The following is an 18,866-nucleotide window of genomic DNA, read 5'->3' on the forward strand; positions in this document are numbered from 1 at the left end:
GAAGGTACTCCAAGGAACTTCATAAAGGCAAGTTCTTGCATCAGCTGCATGACCCGTGTGCAGCGAAAGAAGGCCCCTTCCACTGTGCTGGCTTTGTACACCTGAGATGGGTATCCCTTTACCTGAAACTTTATACTGCTGAAATACAGGTTCTTGATTGGTATGGGGATCAAAGGTTACAGGGAGAAGGCGGGAGAATGGGGTTGAGAAACTTATCAGCCATGATTGAATGGCGGAGCAGACTCGATAGGCCGAATGGCCTAATTTCTGCTCCTATGTCTTATGGTCTTACATACACAGGAGGTAATCAGAAAAGAACTAGGATGGACATGAGGAAATACAATTTTATGCAGCAAATTGTTATGATCTGAAATACACTGCCTGAAAGGGTGGTGGAAGCAGATTCAATAGTAACTTTCAAAGGGAGTTGGAAAAATACTTGAAGCTAAATAATTTGCAGGGCTATGGGGAAAGAATGGTGGAGTGGGACTGAATGAAAAGCTCTTTCAAACAGCTGACACAGACATGACAGGCCAAATGGCTTTTTTTAGTGCTATGTTATTCTATAATTTCAGGGGTATCCCACTGTAGTACTTTTAATGTCATTTTACACACAACTGAGCCTCATCTAATTTTGCACCAGGGAGTGTGCGGCCATTCTTGTCCATGAACAGTTGCATCCAATTGCTTTGCTGTTGCGTGCATATAGGAAATAGGTGCTCTCTACAACATCGTTTGTGCATGAAGCTGCTTTTATTCCACCACTTCAGAGGCTTCCTCCGCTCTCCTGCCTCTTCACACAAGTGAGAGAGCACATCTGCTCTGTCACTTATAACAATTAAATAGTTTCATTGGAAAATTATAAAACTGAACTTGATAAAAATCAAACTAGAGTGGCAAAAGGCTGTACATCGAAATCCACTTTATTTAAAAAGGAATATAATTACATATTTTGTTTTGTTCATTCCCTTATCACACAGTATTTTACTGCAGAGAACATACAGGAAAAGGTATGCATCCTTTGCAGGTCGAGCAGTCTGACTGACCTGTTACCCTATCTGCTGGAAACCAGAAGCGGGAGAGGTCAATGCAGTAAGCACTGCAGAATCTGAATGAAATGGCCAATAACAAAGCCACATTTTCAAGCTGACAGAATGCTGCAGTCCCCAGCCATTTCTCCTCTACTCCATTCAAGATCAGCTTCCCCACTGTTCCCAAACAAGCTGACTCTTGGCATCACCTAGAAGGTGAGTACAGATTGCCTTTCCTCAGCCACTGCAGAATTCTGTCCAAAGGATGTTAAAGGGAGTGTTTCATCAAATGCAGGGCTTTTAAAAAAATCTTTCGCCATAAATCTTTCAATATTTACCCATTTTAAACAACAGGAAGCTGGTTTACATAATTTCAGTCCCTTTGAAAGAAGGTCTTGCATTTATATAGCACCTTTCATGATATCCAAAAGCACTTTATAGCCAAATTAGCACTTCTGAAATGTAATTGCTGCTGTAATGCAGCCAATTTGCACACACAACTCTCCCACAACAGCAGTGTGATAGTAACCAGATAATCCATTTTCAGTGATGCTCGCTGAAGAATAAATATTGGTCAAGACATCAAGGACAGTTAGTTCCCTGTTCTTCTTTGAAATAGTGCCTGAGAATTTTTTGCGTCCCGTAAAAGAGCAGATGTGGCCTCGGTTTAATGCGTCTTTCATAAAGCACGAAATTGGTGTTAATATTTATTTTAATTATTCACCCATGGGATAATGGCGTCCCAAGTAAGGCCACCATTTATTACCCATCCCTGGTCGCTCCTTGAGGTGGTGGTGGTGAACTGCCTTCTTGAGCCACTGCAGTCACCTGTGCTCACTAGCACTAATCCACTATGTTGTGGGCTTAAACTTGGAAGTATAAAACTGAAAACAGAGTGTCACAGTCCCCAGTACACTCTCACCTTCTAATTAGGCCTGTGCTGCTCCTGCTTATGTCTGACTGTGTGTGCATGGTAGCACTGATCAGTTGAGGAGTTTCTCTACACCCTAAGTCGCTTTTCTTTTTATTTCTGAATATGAACAGCATGGAGTAAAATTGATCAGCGAGTCAGCTCGTCCTGCTTCATCGTGATTAAAGCAGTGTCGAGTGATGCTGCTGTGTACAGTTAGTGCCAGAAAGAATTGTATAGAAAAGCAGCTGATTAACTTAATCCCGATGGAAATTCTTCAGAACCACAGTTTTGCAGCTATTGATAACTCCCACAGTGCTGTTAGGGATTCCAGGATTTTGGAATGACAAGAAGAAAGGTGACATGTTTCCAAGTCAGAATAGTGTGTGACTTGGAGGGGATCCACGTGGTCTTCCTATGCACCTACTCCCCTTGACCTGTTAGGGAGTAAAGGGCATGGGTTTGGAAGGTGCTGTCAAAGGAACCTTGGCTGCAACGCATCTTGGTGATGGTACACTCTGCTACAATTCTGACTTAAAATACCATTGTGTGCAGCACAAGTCACTTACCTGGGTGAGTGCGGCTCCAACAACACTCAAGAAGCTGGACACCATCCAGGACAAAGCTGCCCGCTTTATTGACACCCCATCCACCATCTTAAACATTCACTCCTTCCACCACCGGCACATAGTGGCTGCAGTGTGTACCATCTACAAGATGCACTGCAGCAGCTCACCAAGGTGTCTTCAACAGCGCCTTCCAAACCTGTGACTTCTACCACCTAGAAAGATGGAGAGCAGGAGGCAATGTGAACACTGCCATCTGCAAGTTCCCTTCCAAGCCACACATACCCTGAACTGGAACTATATCATGTTCCTTCACTGTTGCTGGGTCAAAATCCTGGAACTCCCTTCCTAACAGCACTGTGGGTGTACCTACACCACATGGACTGCAGTGGTTCAAGAAGGCAGCTCACCACCACCTTCTCAAGGGCAATTAGGGATGGGCACAAATGCTGGCCTTGCCAACAACATTCACATCCCAAGAATGAATTTTTAAAAAGAGATTGGTTTCATAAAATTTGCCATGTGAACTGCCCAGGGTTCAGTGGGTAATGGCTCTGCCTGGTGCAGTACAGGGCCATTCAGAGCAGGGAGGCTCCAAGTTTGATGACCTGGTCACAGCTCTGATAGCAAGAAAAGTCATGGAAAACTGGCTCCAGTGCCTCTGTGATAAATATTGGGGGAAGCAAACAGCCTGGGTTCCTGCTTCTGATCGTTACCGAGTGGACCTCTGCTGGAAAACGCAGAGTAGCATCACTTGACTGCTTTAGTCACAATGAAGAGGACAAGCTGACAGGCCGACTGATTTTGTTCTATTCTGTCCATATTCATAAATAAAAGAGAAAAGTGACTTGGGATGAAGAGCAAGCACTCAACTGATCAATGCTACCTTGTACACATAGTCAGACATAGGAAGGAACAGTGCAGGCCTAATCAGAATGCCAGGGTGTACTGGGGACTGTGACTTTTTAATGCTTTTTAATTCTGTGTATTAATCTAGGCTGATGGGATCTGAATCCAAATAGAAACTCGCGTTCCACTATTAAGCCAGTGGATCAGAAGTCCTATTATGCAGAAGATCTTACTAATCTGGTCACCACGATTCTCAAAGAACACGCTTCCAACCATTCTGTACACTGTTGGTTCCAATGGTCGTTTACTCTATAGTCGGGGATCTCTGGCTGGTTGCCCATCTCTTTCCCAGCAATTTTGCACTTCCAAGTTTAAATCCACAAGTGGATTAGTGCTAGTGAACAGAGAGACTGGTTTCTGAAGCTCTTGTTAGTGCTCTAGCTTGCATGTCTCTTCCTGTGTCACTCGTGGTCTCTGGATCAGTCTGTATGGTGGAAGTGATTCCCTCGCACACTTGCATTGCCTTAAGTGCCCTGTGTGCTCATTTCCCTCTAAAGATTCTTATATTTTTGTATTTAGGTATGAGGTAGTCCTTCAAAATCTGCAGTTTATTTACTCAGGTTACATGCCACCCTGATGAATACTGTGACAAGCAACCAGACAGCTTTTTAGTGCTTCAACCCTCAGTAGGTACGATTAGGTGGATTTTCCGCTTTACTGTGACTGAGAAATTGGAGATCTGCAGGTGCAACTGCATCAATCTCCAACCCCTTTTGCACCCTGGGATGTCCTGTGTGTAGTATAAGGTCCTGGCACATATAGGGTTAATGTGGGACTGAGTAGAGTACCGCTCACACTGTGATGTAAGAATGCACATGACCTGCACCCAGAGTCAGTCGAGTGTTAGACAGAGCCGTATGTACCAAAAAGCATGGAGACAACTCCTAGCTTGTACCCTTTACTGTATATTTGTAAATAGTTCTAAGAATCAATAAAGACTTGCAGTTAACCTACATATCCTATGAAGATTTCTTCAGGCCTACTGAACAGGTCTACAACACTGTCTCCCCCAAGGTTTGAGAACAGGCTTCCCACTTTTAGTAGGACTTTAATGGTAGGTTTGCGGTTATCCAGGTACCTGCCTCGCCTGCAGGCACTGGGTATCCCCCACAAGATCATGCCTGGAGAAACTTTGTGCAAGTGCCTGCGCCAGAACTTTTACAAACCAGAGAATCTGTCAGGATTTGGCAGGGGAGGGACCAAAGGCTGTGTGAAAGAATGACAGAATCTTATAGGAGCAGAAAGAGGCATTTCAGTCCGTTGTGCCAATACCAGCGCTTTGAAAGAGCAATCCAATTTAGTCCCAACACCCACACTGTTCCCTCATAACCGTGCAACTCAGTCTTCTCCAAGTACATTCCAATTGCCTTTTGAATGTCCCTATGGAATCTGATTCCACTATTCTTTCAGGTAGTAGTGTTCCAGGAATTAACAACCCTCTATGCGAAAAACATATCTCCTCATTTCATCTCTAGTTTTTATGATGATTGTTTCAAACATATGAGCGCTGGCTCACTGCCCACTTGCCAAAGGAAACAATTTCTCCCAGCTTTTTCCAGCAAAGCCCCTCGAATTTGAAAACCTCCTTTTGATAGTTAAGCAATCTCCTCTTGACTCTCAGCCTTGGAACATGCCAATGGCATCAGGCAGCGGTGCAGCTGCAGGCCTCCCAGGCCGACGGGTGTACTCTCGTTTCCTGCCCTGGTGCACTAGGGCAATGCAGCGTGCACCGAACATGCAAAACTGCAGGGTGTTACTTCCTGACAGGTCCAGCACACCTGGGGTAAACTGACCCCAATGTGTGCTTCTGCCACATGCATCTCTTGATCAGGCAGGCCCCAGTTAATTTATTTTTCTCTGTACAAAGGAAGCCTCATCAGAGATCAAGTGAAGCTGGGGAGAAGAATTCACAAGAACAAATTCTGACTCCTGAAAAGGCTGCCCAAAGTACATGAATTACAAACGTATTTTGGAGAATTCCTCCCCAAACCCTTCAGATCAAAATCAGTCCAGGAGATCACATGGATCGCATTATAGTATTTACAGAACAGAAACAGGCCCTACTGGTCTGCGATGGTGTTTAATGCTGTACACAAATGTCCTCGCATCCTACTTCATCTCACCCTATCAATACATCCTTTTTTTTCTCCCTCATGCATTTATCTAACTTCCTCTCATATGTATCTATGCTATTCGTCACAACTGCTCCTTGTAGTGGCAAGTTTCACATTCTCACCACTCTCTGGGAAAAAAAGCTTCTTCTGAATTCCCTATCGGTTTTTATTAGCAACTATCTTTATATTATGGCCCCTACTTTTGAACTTGCTCCACAAGTGGAAACAGCTTCTCTGCAAATCCCTTCATAATTCTCATGTACTTTATCAGGACACCTCTCAGCTTTCACTTTTCTAGGTAAAAGAGCGCCAGCTTATTCAAACTTTCCTCATAGTTGTAGCCTCTCAGTTCTTGTGTAATCCTTGTCAATGTTTTTTGCACCTTCTCCACTACCTCTGCATTAAGGAGACGAGAACTAAGCACAATACTCTCCGATAGCGGTCTAAGTAAGGTTATGCCAAATAAAATTTAAAAAGGCTATTCTAGACTATAAAACTGCAAGTGCAAGATTTTAAATAGCACCATAACTCAAAAAGAGAGTGCTTGTGCGCACACAAATGAATCATTTACAACTTTTTAAAAATCAAATTATTATATGGTAATTTTGCTATAAACTCTTCATCACGCAGACTTCATTCTGTCACATTTCCCTGGCAGAACATGCACTGTTTGCAAAGTCACAGTCTGGTGCAATTAGCTTTTTATACTGATAATCAATAGCATTCTGTTGACAAACACACCCTGTCATGCGAGTGTACCCGCTGAATAACACTATGGTTCTAAATTAATGTTTGTGCTGGGAAAGAGATAGGCAACCGGCCAGAGATTCCTGACTGCAGCGTAAACAACCATTGGAACCAACAGTGTACAGAATGGTTGGAAACATGTTCTTTGAGAGCTGTGGTGACCAGCTTAGTAAGATCTTTTGCATAATAGGACTTCTGATCCGCTGGCTTAATAGTGGGAGCGCGAGTTTTTATTTGGACTCGGATACCATCAGTCTAGGCTAGTACACAGAACTGAAAACTATCAGAAAGGAGGTGGTGAAATTTCCTTGGTGAGAAAATGTTCAAGTTGCTCAATCAATAAAAGCCTGCTCCTCTTGAGCTAATCTGAAGCATTCCAGGAAAATGGAGTTCAATCATGCGCTGTAATGCCGTTCTCATCAAGTCTTGGGGACACAGATGTGTAGTACAATATTAAGTGGCCACATGATTTGAGGAGCATTTCCAACAATAGCTTCCTTTGTAAAGTGGATGTTCTTTCAACAGTAGTGAAGCAGGGATGTTTGGTGGGGCGGAAGTATCTCAGAGTGCATCAATATTTGCACTGGACACCCAACACACAAAGTTGGAGAAACCTAAATTATTCACAGCTGCAGTTTTCAACAGCTCCGCCACTGGCACCATGTGAACTCCCGTAGACATCAGCCACACCAAGAGCCATCCTGAAGTAAATAGGGAACAAATTCATTCATACACACACACGCACATCGCACAGTCAGAAATAAATGGGAACCTCAAGTCCATTAGCATGTACTGAACAGGGGCCCTGGTTGTCTGTTTTCCTCTCCTCTTGCAGAAGGATGCCAGTTTTTAAAATAAAAAGAACCAGCTGCGTTGTGCGCAATCTGCAAGCGCTTCCAAGTTCACTACATTTTAAAGAGAAAAACCTCAACTGTTCAGCCCATAACAGAAACTGGTAGTGGTGCTTCTGACAGTGTTATGAGTTTTCAGATGGCTGGTTTTAAAAGTTGTAGGCCACAAACTTTTTTTGCTGATGTTAACCCATTCCCTTCCGTCTCCTCTCACCAACATTCTCCCCCCTGCCCCGCCCCCACAAAGGCACAACCTTATTGCTGAGTACTATTCCACAGGCCCAATTCACCAAGGTACAGAGACGCCACCAAGCCACACACCATATTCCTCTTCTCCTTTAGTTCTCTCCCCAAAGGCAGACTTTCCCCAGAGCACCACAGTCTCCACCACGGGTAGGGCAAGGAGGCAGATCCCAAATCCACCCTAGCCGGAATCACAGAATCTCTCACAGCAGAAGAGGCCCATCGAGTCTGCACCGACACGTGAGAAACACCCGATCTACCTACCTAATCCCAATTACCAGCACTTGGCCCATAGCCTTGAATTTTATGATGTGCCAAGTGCTCATCCAGGTACTTTTTAAAGGATGTGAGGCAACCCGCCTCCACCACCCTCCCAGGCAGCGCATTCCAGACCATCACCACCCTTTGGGTAAAAAAGGTTTTTCCTCACATCCCCCCCCTAAACCTCCTGCCCCTCACCTTGAACTTACGTCCCCGTGACTGACCCTTCAACTAAGGGGAACAGCTGCTCCCTATCCACCCTGTCCATGCCCCTCATAATCTTATACACCTCAATCAGGTCGTCCCTCAGTCTTTTCTGCTCCAATGAAAACAACCCAAGTCTATCCAACCTCTCTTCATAACTTAAATGTTTCATCCCAGGCAACATCCTAGTGAATCTCCTCTGCACCCCCTCCAGTGCAATCACATCCTTCCTATAATGTGGCAACCAGAACTGCACACAGTACTCCAGCTGTGGCCTCACCAAGGTTCTATACAACCCCAACATGATCTCCCTACTTTTGTAATCTATGCCTCGATTGATAAAAGCAAGTGTCCCATATGTCTTTTTCACCATCCCACTAACATGCCCCTCCGCCTTTAGAGATCTATGGACACACACGCCAAGGTCCCATTGTTCCTCAGAACTTCCTAGTGTCATGCTGTCCATTGAATACTTCCTTGTAAAATTACTCCTTCCAAAGTGTATCACCTCATACTTTTCAGGGTTAAATTCCATCTGCCTCTTATCTGCCCATTTGACCATCCCATCTATATCTTCCTGTAGCCCAAGACACTCAACCTCACTGTTAACCACCCGGCCAATCTTTATGTCATCCGCAAACTTACTATCCTAGCCCCCACATAGTCATCTATGTCGTTTATATAAATGACGAATAATAGGGGACCGAACACAGATCCCTGTGATACGCCACTGGACACTGGCTTCCAGTCACTAAAGCAGCCTTCTGTCATCACCCTCTGTCTCCTACAACTAAGCCAATTTTGAATCCACCTTATCAAATTACCCCATATCCCATGTGCATTTGCCTTCTTTATAAGTCTCCCATGTGGGACCTTGTCAAAGGCTTTGCTGAAATCCAGATAAACTACATTAACTACACTACCCTCATCTACACACCTGGTCACCTCCTCAAAAAATTCAATCAAATTTGTTAGGCATGACCTCCCTCTGACAAAGCCATGCTGACTATCCCTGATCAAACCTTGCTTCTCCAAGTGGAGATAGATTCTCTCCTTCTGAATTTTCTCCAATAGTTTCCCTACCACTGACGTGAGATTCACTGGCCTGTAGTTCCCCAGCTTATCTCTACAACCCTTCTTAAATAGCGGAACCACATTAGCTGTTCTCCAGTCCTCTGGCACCTCCCTCGTGGCCAGACAGGAATTAAAAATTTGGGTCAGAGCCCCTGCGATCTCATCCCTTGCCTCCCTCAGCAGTCTGGGACACAAATCATCCGGACCTGGAGATTTGTCCACTTTTAAGCCTGCCAACACCTCCAATACCTTGTCACTCCCTATATCAATTTGCTCAAGAACCTCATAGTCTCTCTTCCCGACTTCCATACCTTTATCCTCATTCTCTTGGGTGAAGACGGATGTGAAGTATTTGTTCAACACTCTAGCGATGTCCCCTGGCTCCACCCATAGATTACCCCCTTGGTCCCTAATGGGCCCTACTCTTTCCCTGGTTATCCTCTTCCCACTGATATACTTATAGAATATCTGGGGATTATCCCTACTTTTACCAGCCAGAGCTTTCTCATATCCCATCTTTGCTCTCCTAATTGCTTTCTTAAGCTTTCTTAAGGAGGAATGGGGATCGAACCCATGCTGTTGGCACCAATCTGATCCACACCGGCCATCCAGTCAACTGAGCCAACCGGCCCGAGGGAGTCCAAACTGCCCTGGCAACATGCACTTTTATATGCATGTTGTAGTCCAGAGCTATAAATAGTGATAGTAAAGACTCCAATTTTCTTTCCATCACATGGCTGACCAGGAATCTCTCCCACTCTTATTGGCAGTATGTTGGAAGGATTTACAAGTTGGTATTCAACCTGCTTGGCCACTTTATGAATGCACTTTTCTTGGCCAAGGACTTGAGCTCGGAGCTTCTGACTCAGAGGCAAGGACGCTACCGACTGAGCCACAAAACCTTCTCCCCACCATATACAAACATATAATTGAGGCAGGAGAGGGTAAACTGGGCTGCATGGTAAGTTTTAATTTATGACGGGTTCCTCAAAAAATGCTCCTAGTGTTCACCTTCAAGTTACTGCAAATGATGTGATGGAGAATATTTCAAATCTTTTCTTTCACTGCTCTCCTTTTGAATTGTCTACTACAAGCTGCCAGTACTTCACTGAACAGTCTTTAATTGCGCGAGTCTGGCTGGTGAGCATTAACAGGCTATCCATCATTGGACGAGGTGAGAAGCATCAATTAAATCTCTTTTCAGTCAAAACTATCAAATATGTACCACCCCTACAGGGTGAAATCGCACAACATCAGTGTTCAAGTGATCTCTTGGACTAGTTTTGATCGAACTTCCCAGATGTTTTCTCCATTAATTGGCCTGGGCTTTTAATCGGGGTCTTTAATTTTCAAAGATTACATGGCTGGGGTGGGAAGTGTATGTATTTGTGAGGCACAAGGCTTCACAACTGTGTGGAGCTGGCTGGCTGGACCATTCGATTTATTGTTTTTTGTCATATTTTCCATCGCCATCCCCGCACCCACTCTCTCCAGCAGTAAATGTTCGCAAAGAGGTGTGCTGACCCCTCCATTGTTAACACATCACGGATCAGAGTCTTATGCTGTTTTTGCATAACAGAAAAAAGAACACATTTCTTCATCTCTTGTGCTCACAGCAATAACAGCAGGAAATAATTAGATGAGCAGATTGATGATGTGGCTGAAAGTCTCAGATTTTTTAAACTTCAAAAACAAAATCAGGAATACCAACCACAAACTGTTATTAAAGCCTCCATGTTACGCTAAGTGACAGCTTCACCTACTCAACTCTGAACAGCGCCTGTCTATGGTTGCACGCATCACCCTCATTTCTTCAGAGTATGTAATTTAAATATTGGGAAGACCAAAATCTTCAGTCTCCAGCCATAGACTCCACCCCTCTCTCCCTGGTCACCCTCTTAGGCTGAACCAGACTTTTTTTTAAAACTTTGGCATCCTATCTAACCCTAAGCCCAGGTTCCAACCCTGTATCCTATCATCATCAAGACTGCCTATTTGCAACGTTGTACTTTTTGTCACTAAAACCCTCATCCATGTTTCTGCTACCTCTAGATAACAATTCCAATGCCCTACCAGATGGGCTTGTAACGTGGCTCATTTATACTTGCCAGAAGCAACATACATTCACATGCAGGGGCCCATTCTCTGCAAACAAAAGGAATATCTTCAAGCCTTTTGTCTATTTTGATTTACCCAGGAGGGGGAGTCTATAATTCCCCATTTCTTTCTTCATGGCAACACTTCGGTCAATCAGGTTCAACTTGCTAACCAATCAGCACTCTTTTCTCCTGCAGTATAAATTATTGTAATTGTTTGAAATTTGGCATTCTTGCGTTTGTCCTGATGAGAGCAAAATGAAAAGCTTCGGCAACATGTCTCTCTTTTCAGTAATATTAAAGACAAAGTTTGCCACAGAGTGAGCAGAATCATTTTTCCAATCTGAAAGCAATAGCATGAACAGATCTACAAGAGGCCAGTGACCTTGGTACAGTCTTTCTCTACAGGCTCATCATCTCATGCAGACATTAGAGGTTATCACCCAGTACTTGGAATGAGCAACCCATATCACAGCAACTTTGCACAGTTAGTGAACTATTTTAATCTTTAAGCCTACCTGAACCATGTTAATGCATATAAAATCCCACAATATTATTTGAAGGGGTTTCTCCCCAGTATCCTGGACCATTATTATTCCCCAACCTATACCAATAAAAAGTGACTATCTGGTCATTACGCACAGTTGCTGTGCGTAAACTAGCTGTTGTTTGTTTCCCTCCAACAGTCACTATGTTTCAAAAGTATTTCATTGGCTGTAAAACACTTTGGGATGTCCTAAGGTCATGAAAGGCTTCTTTTTTTCCCAAAGACATCTTCTCCAAGAAGTACTGCTTAACTCTAATCTGCTTAGGTATCGTCCGATTCAATTTGATTATTTTGTCACCAAGTGGCTGACAAATGATTGTGGTTGTCGGAGACCAATCACCTCAGGACAGGAGTTCCTCAGGCCAATGTCTTGGCCCAACCATCTTCAGCTGCTTCATCAGTGATCTTATCTCCATCATAAGGTCAGTGGGATGTTTGCTGATGATTTCCCTGTTCAGTTCTATTTGGAACTCTTCAGATAATGAAGCAGTCATTCCTGCATGTAGCAAGACCTGAACAACATTCAGGCTGGGGCTGATAAGTGGCAAGTAGTATTTACGCCACACAGGCGTCAGGCAGTTATCACCTCCAACCAAAGAGATCTATCCATCTCCCCTTGTCATTTATCTGCATTATCTGCCGAATCCCCCACCAACAACATCCTGGGATCACCGCTACCCAAAAACATAACTAGATCAGCCACATAAATACTGTGGTTACAAGAACAGGTCATAAGAACATAAGAAATAGGAGCAGGAATAGGCAAGTTGACCCCTCAAGCCTGCTCTGCTACTCAATAAAATTGTAGCTGATCTGATTGCTGCCTGAACTCAGCTTTCCTGCCTGCCCCCATAACCTTCACTCCTTTGCCAATCAAAAATATGTCTAACTCAGTCCTGAATATATTCAATGACCCAGCTTTCACTGCTCACTGGGGAAGAGAATTCCAAACACCAATGACCCTCTGAGAAAATAAATTTCTCCTCATCTCCGTCTTGAATGGGAGACCCCTTATTTTGAAATTGTGCCCCCTAGTTATAGATTCCCCCATGAGAGATAACATCCTCTCAGCATCTACCCAGTCAAACCCCCTCAAAGCCCTTTATATTTCAACAAAATTGCCTCTTATGCTCCTAAAAGTCAATGAGTATAGGTCCAACCTGCTCAAACTTTCCTCATAAGACAAACTCCTCATCCTAGGAATCAGCCTAGTGAACCTTCTCTGAACTGCTTCCAATGAAAGTATGTCCCTCCTTAAATAAGGTGACCAAAACTGTACACAGTACTCTAGGTGTGGTCTCCCCAATGTCCTGTACAGTTGTACTAAGACTTTCCTACTTTTATATTCCATCCCTTTTGCACTAAAGGCCAACATTCCGTTTACCTTCCTAATTACTTGATGTACTTACATGCTGACTTTTTGTGATTCATGTACAAGGAAACCCAGATCAATCTGCATGCAGCATTCTATAGTCTCTCTCCATTTAAATAACATTCTGATTTTCTGCTTTTCCTGCCAAATTGCACAACCTCATATTTTCCCACATTATATTTCATTTGCCAATTTTTTGACTACTCAGTTAACGTATCGATATCCCTTTGCAGAATTCTTGTATCTCCTCACAACTTATTTTTATATATTTTTTGTATTGCCAGCAAATTTGGCTATAATAGTCGGTCCCTTCATCCAATTCATTAATATAGATCATAAATAGTTGCGGCCCCAGCACTGATCCCTGTGGCATTCCACTAGTTAGTTTACCATCCTGGAAATGACCCATTTATCCCAACTCTTTGTTTCCCGTTAATTAACCAGTCCTCTATTCATATTAATATATCACCCCCAAGACTGTAAACTCTTATCTTCTGTAGTAACCTTTTATGTTGCACCTTATTGAATGCCTTTTGGAAATCCAAATAGACATTTACCAGTTCCCCTTTATCCACCTTGCTATTTACATCCTCAAAGAGCTCTAATAAATTTGTCAAACATGATTTCTCTTTCACAAAACTATGCCGACTCTGCCTGATATTATAACTTTTTATATGTCCTGCTACTACTCTTTAATAATGGATTCTATAATTTTCCCAATGACAGACATTAGGTGAACTGGCTGAGAGTTTCCTGCTTTCTGTCAAAAGCTGGTTATTTTATGGCAATTGACTCACATCCTGAGTCCTGAATGCCTTTCTACTGTCCACAAGTTAGGAGTGTAATGGAATACAATTCTAATTTGCTGCAACAACACTCAAGAAGCTCAACATCATCCAGGGCAAAGCAGCCCACTTGATGTGTTGCCAATTAATCATCTCAAGCATACATTCCCTCCACCACCAACGCACAGTGTACCATCTACAAGATGCACTGCAGCAACGCCTCAAGGCTTCTTCGATAGCATCTTCCAAACCCCTGACCTCTTCTACCTAGAAGAACAAAGGCAGCAGACACATGGAGACACCACCTTGAAGGTTCCCACCAAGCCGGACACATCTGACTTGGAAATATATCAGCCGATTATTCATTGTAGCATTTCCTAACCTAACAGCACTATGGATGTAGCTGCAGCACAACATTGCTGGGGTTCAAGAAGAATACCCACCACCATCCTCTCAAGGGGCAACAAATGCTTGCCAACGATGCCCAAATCCCACAAATGAATAAATAAAATTTTAAAAGTTTACAATGTGGAGGCATACTCTGTTTTCCATCTTGTGAATTACTCCTTACCTAATGTAGTTACGACAGCTACATTTCCTGTCCTTTTTTTCAGTGCATCTTCAAAGGAATTCAAACTGCACAGACAGTATTGTTGCAGTCTTATGTATGTTGACAGTGTTGGGGCAGGTCAGAGATACCATGATAGGAAACAGTCACAGTCGGAATAAGGAACTATACCCAAGGGTCAGCCCAGTACTTGGTATGGGAGAAAGTGCCTTTATTATTTTTGATATTCTGAGAATAATTTGAGATCAACCAGTTGCTGATTGATATTGTTCACTTAGCTGTTTACTGTTTAATAAATCTGACTAGTCGCTTATAGCCTAAATAAGAGGCAATTATGTGATATATCAGTCAACTAGAAGTCACAAGTTCGACTACAAGATATTGGGCAAGTGTGGAAGAAGTGTACTTCTTACCCTGTATTTAACTGCTCATTTGGATCTTTTATTACGTGCAACAGTGTGTACAGAAGTCTGAGGAAAGGTCATTGACCCAAATGTTAACTCTGTTTCTCTCTTCACAGATGCTTCTTAGCCTGCTGGGTTTTCCAGCTCTTTTTATTTCAGATTTCAAACATCTGAGTATTTTACTTTTGTATTACCAAGTTCATTATTGTGTCTGTTGCTTCAAGGTACAGAAATACTTTTTGTTTTGGCAGTAAGAAGCTGATTAATATACATCTCGAGTTTTGGTATCTGACAAACAATGGGTGATAAATATGCTAATATTGATTGAATGCGGAATCATCCATACCAATATGCTGACAACTGGCTTGTTAATAGCAAACATTCAACCTATATGCCAGCAACCCGTGCATCTTTTTAAAGCACTGAACGTTTACAAGAAATCGTGTGCTTGGATCTTTTATTCAGCTGCGTTTTCACACATCTTTAGAATCATACATGACAGGAAGAAGCCATTCGGCCCACTGCACCTGGGCTGGCTCTTCAAAAGAACTACCCAATTAGTTCCACTCCCCTTTCCCTGCAAACATTTGCCCTTCAAATATTTATGCAATTCCCTTCTGAAAGTCACTATTGAATTTGCTTCCACTTCCCTTTCAGGCAGTGCATTCCAGATCAGCACAACACTCCAGTTAAAAAATTAAAAGCCTTATTTTGTCTATGGTCTTTTTCCCAATTACCTTAAATCTGTCCCCTCTGATTACCGACCAGCCTGACAGTGGAACTAGTTTCTCACTATTTAGGCTATCAAAACCCCTCCTAATTTTGAATATCTCTATTAAATCTCCCCTTGACTTTCTCTGCCCCAAGAGAACAAATAAGAGCAGCTGGAGTTTCTTCAGGTAACAGAAGTATTGACACAATTGAATCCAAATATCTACTGCAAGAATCAAAAAACATCAGCAACAAGTAAAGGTGGACTCCATGTTGTGCAGAACAAGGGCTTGTTTACTGGAATGGTCTGTGATCTTGAATGTGAAGAAATTATTGCATAAATGTCTAACAACAACAACTTGTATTTAAAGGATGAGAATTTCAAAATCAAGGCACTGCTTAATCAGAAGCCAATGTGGGCCAGTGAGTACAAGCGTGATGGGTGAACAGGATAAGGTACGAGTTAAGACATGGGCAGCAAAGTTTTGAATGACTTCAAGTTTACCAAGGGTAGAATGTGGAAGGCCAGCCAGGAGTTTGCTGTACTAGTTAAGTCTGGAGGTTAACAATGGCATGAACGAGGGCTTCAGCAGCTGATCAGCTGGGCAGAGTTCAGGTGACGTTACGTAGATAGAAATAGGCTAAAACCTAACAGCATCACCAAGGATACAACACGTTTGTACTGAAAACTGAAATCCTCCAATGGTTTTTCTGACTGAAATCCCTCAAAAAAGTAAAAATTGTTTGTACAAATTTACTCCTGAACTCCACCCTATCCTTTCACTTTGTGACAGCTTCAGTCATTTTCAAACATTTCCACTCATCTTTAACTTTTTTTCAATATTTAGCAAATCAATGGTATCGTCCACACATGACTGAGGGAAGAAAACATCGACGAGTGGAAACACACACACACCCGCCCTGCAAGAAATCCAGGCAGAATGTGGTGTCTGATGACAGGGTACCAACTGGTAGGCAGTACGTCAGCTCCAAGACTCAGTGTGTGTATATTATTAATGGGCTAAGGCATCACATAAGAATCTCATTTTAGCACAAAGCTAGATTAATACAGTTCACACTTCACTACAGCTGATCTAGGAACAGATCCTTAAGGAAGAACATGACCGGAGTAATATTCTAAGCCTCCAGTCAGCTTGGAGTACTGAACAGAATAGTTATTAAGCCAGTTCCAGCGACTCGACGAGCTAGCATATCACAAATTGTCGATTGGAGAGCTTATCTGTGACTCCTCGTGTAGTGACAACAATAACGGAGCATTTTCTATCATGTTATTCTTTTTGTCATGCTATGTGCAGATTAAGAACCCGGTTTGTTCACAGGAAATAGCCTCAGAGCAAGTGTCAGGTCCAAACTGAGCATCAGAGAAAGGGGGAACAAGTCACAGAATTCAAATACCAGAATTCTGTGGAGTTTTCTTATCATATCTTCTTGATTGGTAGCTCTGTTTGAGGTCAGCGATATTTTTAAATTTCCTTTGTCCCAGTCCGATTCTGAAAAGGTATCTCAAGCTGCTTCGGAGTATTCTGTCCGAAGTCAGTGACAATGAAAATGCAGCAATGAAACACCATAGCAGCTGTTCCAGGGACTGTGTGTCAGGATAACTCACTCTCACTGTGTTATTTTCCACTGTTTCATGATAGAATGAAAATGCAGCAATGAAACACCATAGCAGGTGTTCCAGGGACTGTGTGTCAGGATAACTCACTCTCACTGTGTTATTTTCCACTGTTTCATGATAAAATAGTTGATTACTGTAAAGTTACGGTGGGTCATTGCTGCTATTTATTTGTCCGTTCATTTTATTTGGTAGTTTACAACTAAGCCAATTGTTTTGCAGATTGTTATTTTGTACTGGTCTTTAAAGTTAAAGGTGATCACATAGAGCATTAATTATCTTCCGATTAATGCTCTGTCATTAAAAATGTAAAAAAAAAAATTGGGGGAGGTTATTTTTTGCTTTTGAGTAAAAAGCAGCCTCTGTGGAAGTCAGTTCGGCAATTTGGTTAATGAGCAACCAGCAATTCATTTGCATTTTCAGTAAGCTGATTATCACACTGCAGGCGAAAAACATAGGACAGAAAATTTACAGTGCGGAAGGAGGTCATTCAGCCCATTATGTCCGTGCTGGCTGATAAAGAGCAATCCAGCCTTCGTCTATAGATCTTAAGGTTACGTGCATACCAAAATATTTTTTAAATGCAATGAGGGCTTCTGGCCCAGCCACTCTTTCAGGCAGTGAGTTCCAGACCCCCACCGCCCTCTGGGTGAAAGAAATTCTCCACAGCTCCGCTCTAATTCTTCTGTCGAATATTTTAATTCTATGCCTTTTCAACCACATTTCTCTCCTTCCCCAACTCACACCCAACTTAGAATGTACCAGCATCGTTGGCTTAAAAGGCAATCACTTTAAACATGCTTTAATAACCAACTAGAATACGCTATGCTTGAACTGCATAAGCTGTTGTTCTTTAAAAGTGTTGTTTACAGACCCTCCATATGTACTGCCAGAGCCTATCCTGTGAATATTTACAAAGCCTGTGTTTTAAGTCAGTGACTAATAAGGGGATTGAGACGATGAACAAAAGTCACTGATTTAGCAGCATCACCTCATTCCCTGAGCTATATGACTGACTTGGAACATGTCCCACAGTTTGCCAATGCATATGCTACATTCACACTTTGCAATGTTAAACAATTTTCACTTGGATGGCCAACTCCCACATACAGGTCACACAACTGGAATGGAATTGGCAGCGTGATGTATGATTCCAAGAACAGTAAAATTCCCCGCAATCTGCTTCCCCTCTGCACCAATGGCAATAACCAACCTTAGGCCAAGTAGCACCAGCAACATCAGCCCAATTGAGTTGTCACGCATCAGTTGGAGAGTAATAGACAGAGCACACAGTATGTCAGAGAGTTAAGCTCAGCAGATATCTCCGAAGTGTGAAACAGCGGATCAGTCATGGGCAATACAGTCTGCCAGCTTCGTTTAGCACTCTGATGGATGGTTTTCTCTTACCTACAAGTAAAAAAGGATGTTGTTGGGGAGGAAATGCCAAAATAAACATGTTTAAATTATAATTTTATTGGCATCAACAAATTATCCACAGTCTATTGCCTCACGCTGGAGAATATCCAGCATTTAAAAAAATACTTCATTTGTAGAGCATTTCATCAAATTGTTCACAAATATTTTAAGGCACTTTATATACAGTAAGTTACAATGCAATGAGGTTGTTATATAGATAAACAGCAAGGTAGCTTAGACAGCAGAGACATCAATGTTTGATTAGTTGAGGCAGACAGCAGGAGAATTTGCTGCTCTTGCTGAAATAGTATTTTTTTTTTATTTATTCACAGGATGTGGGCTTCACTGGCTAGGCCAGCATTTATTGCCCATCCCTAGTTGCCCTTGAGAAGGTGGTGGTGAGCTGCCTTCTTGAACCACT

At 42.6% G+C, this 18,866-nt stretch overlaps 1 protein-coding gene across 5 annotated transcripts in view; it reads right to left on the minus strand.

The window, feature by feature from the left end:
* hipk3a (homeodomain interacting protein kinase 3a) overlaps nt 1–18,866 on the minus strand; it is a 240,478-nt gene that overhangs the window by 126,619 nt on the left and 94,993 nt on the right. The window contains exon 1 of one of the 5 annotated variants that reach the window (XM_078549406.1): nt 18,243–18,391. The exons of the other annotated variants lie outside the window; for them this stretch is intronic. Within the exon in view, the coding sequence (XP_078405532.1) occupies nt 18,243–18,292 (50 nt within the window). The 5' untranslated portion in view covers nt 18,293–18,391. Of the gene's footprint in view, nt 1–18,242; nt 18,392–18,866 lie in introns of those variants that run through there. 5 annotated transcript variants of the gene reach the window in all.

Source organism: Cetorhinus maximus, chromosome 9 (assembly GCF_964194155.1).
Source record: "Cetorhinus maximus chromosome 9, sCetMax3.hap1.1, whole genome shotgun sequence".
NCBI classification, from domain to species: domain Eukaryota; kingdom Metazoa; phylum Chordata; class Chondrichthyes; order Lamniformes; family Cetorhinidae; genus Cetorhinus; species Cetorhinus maximus.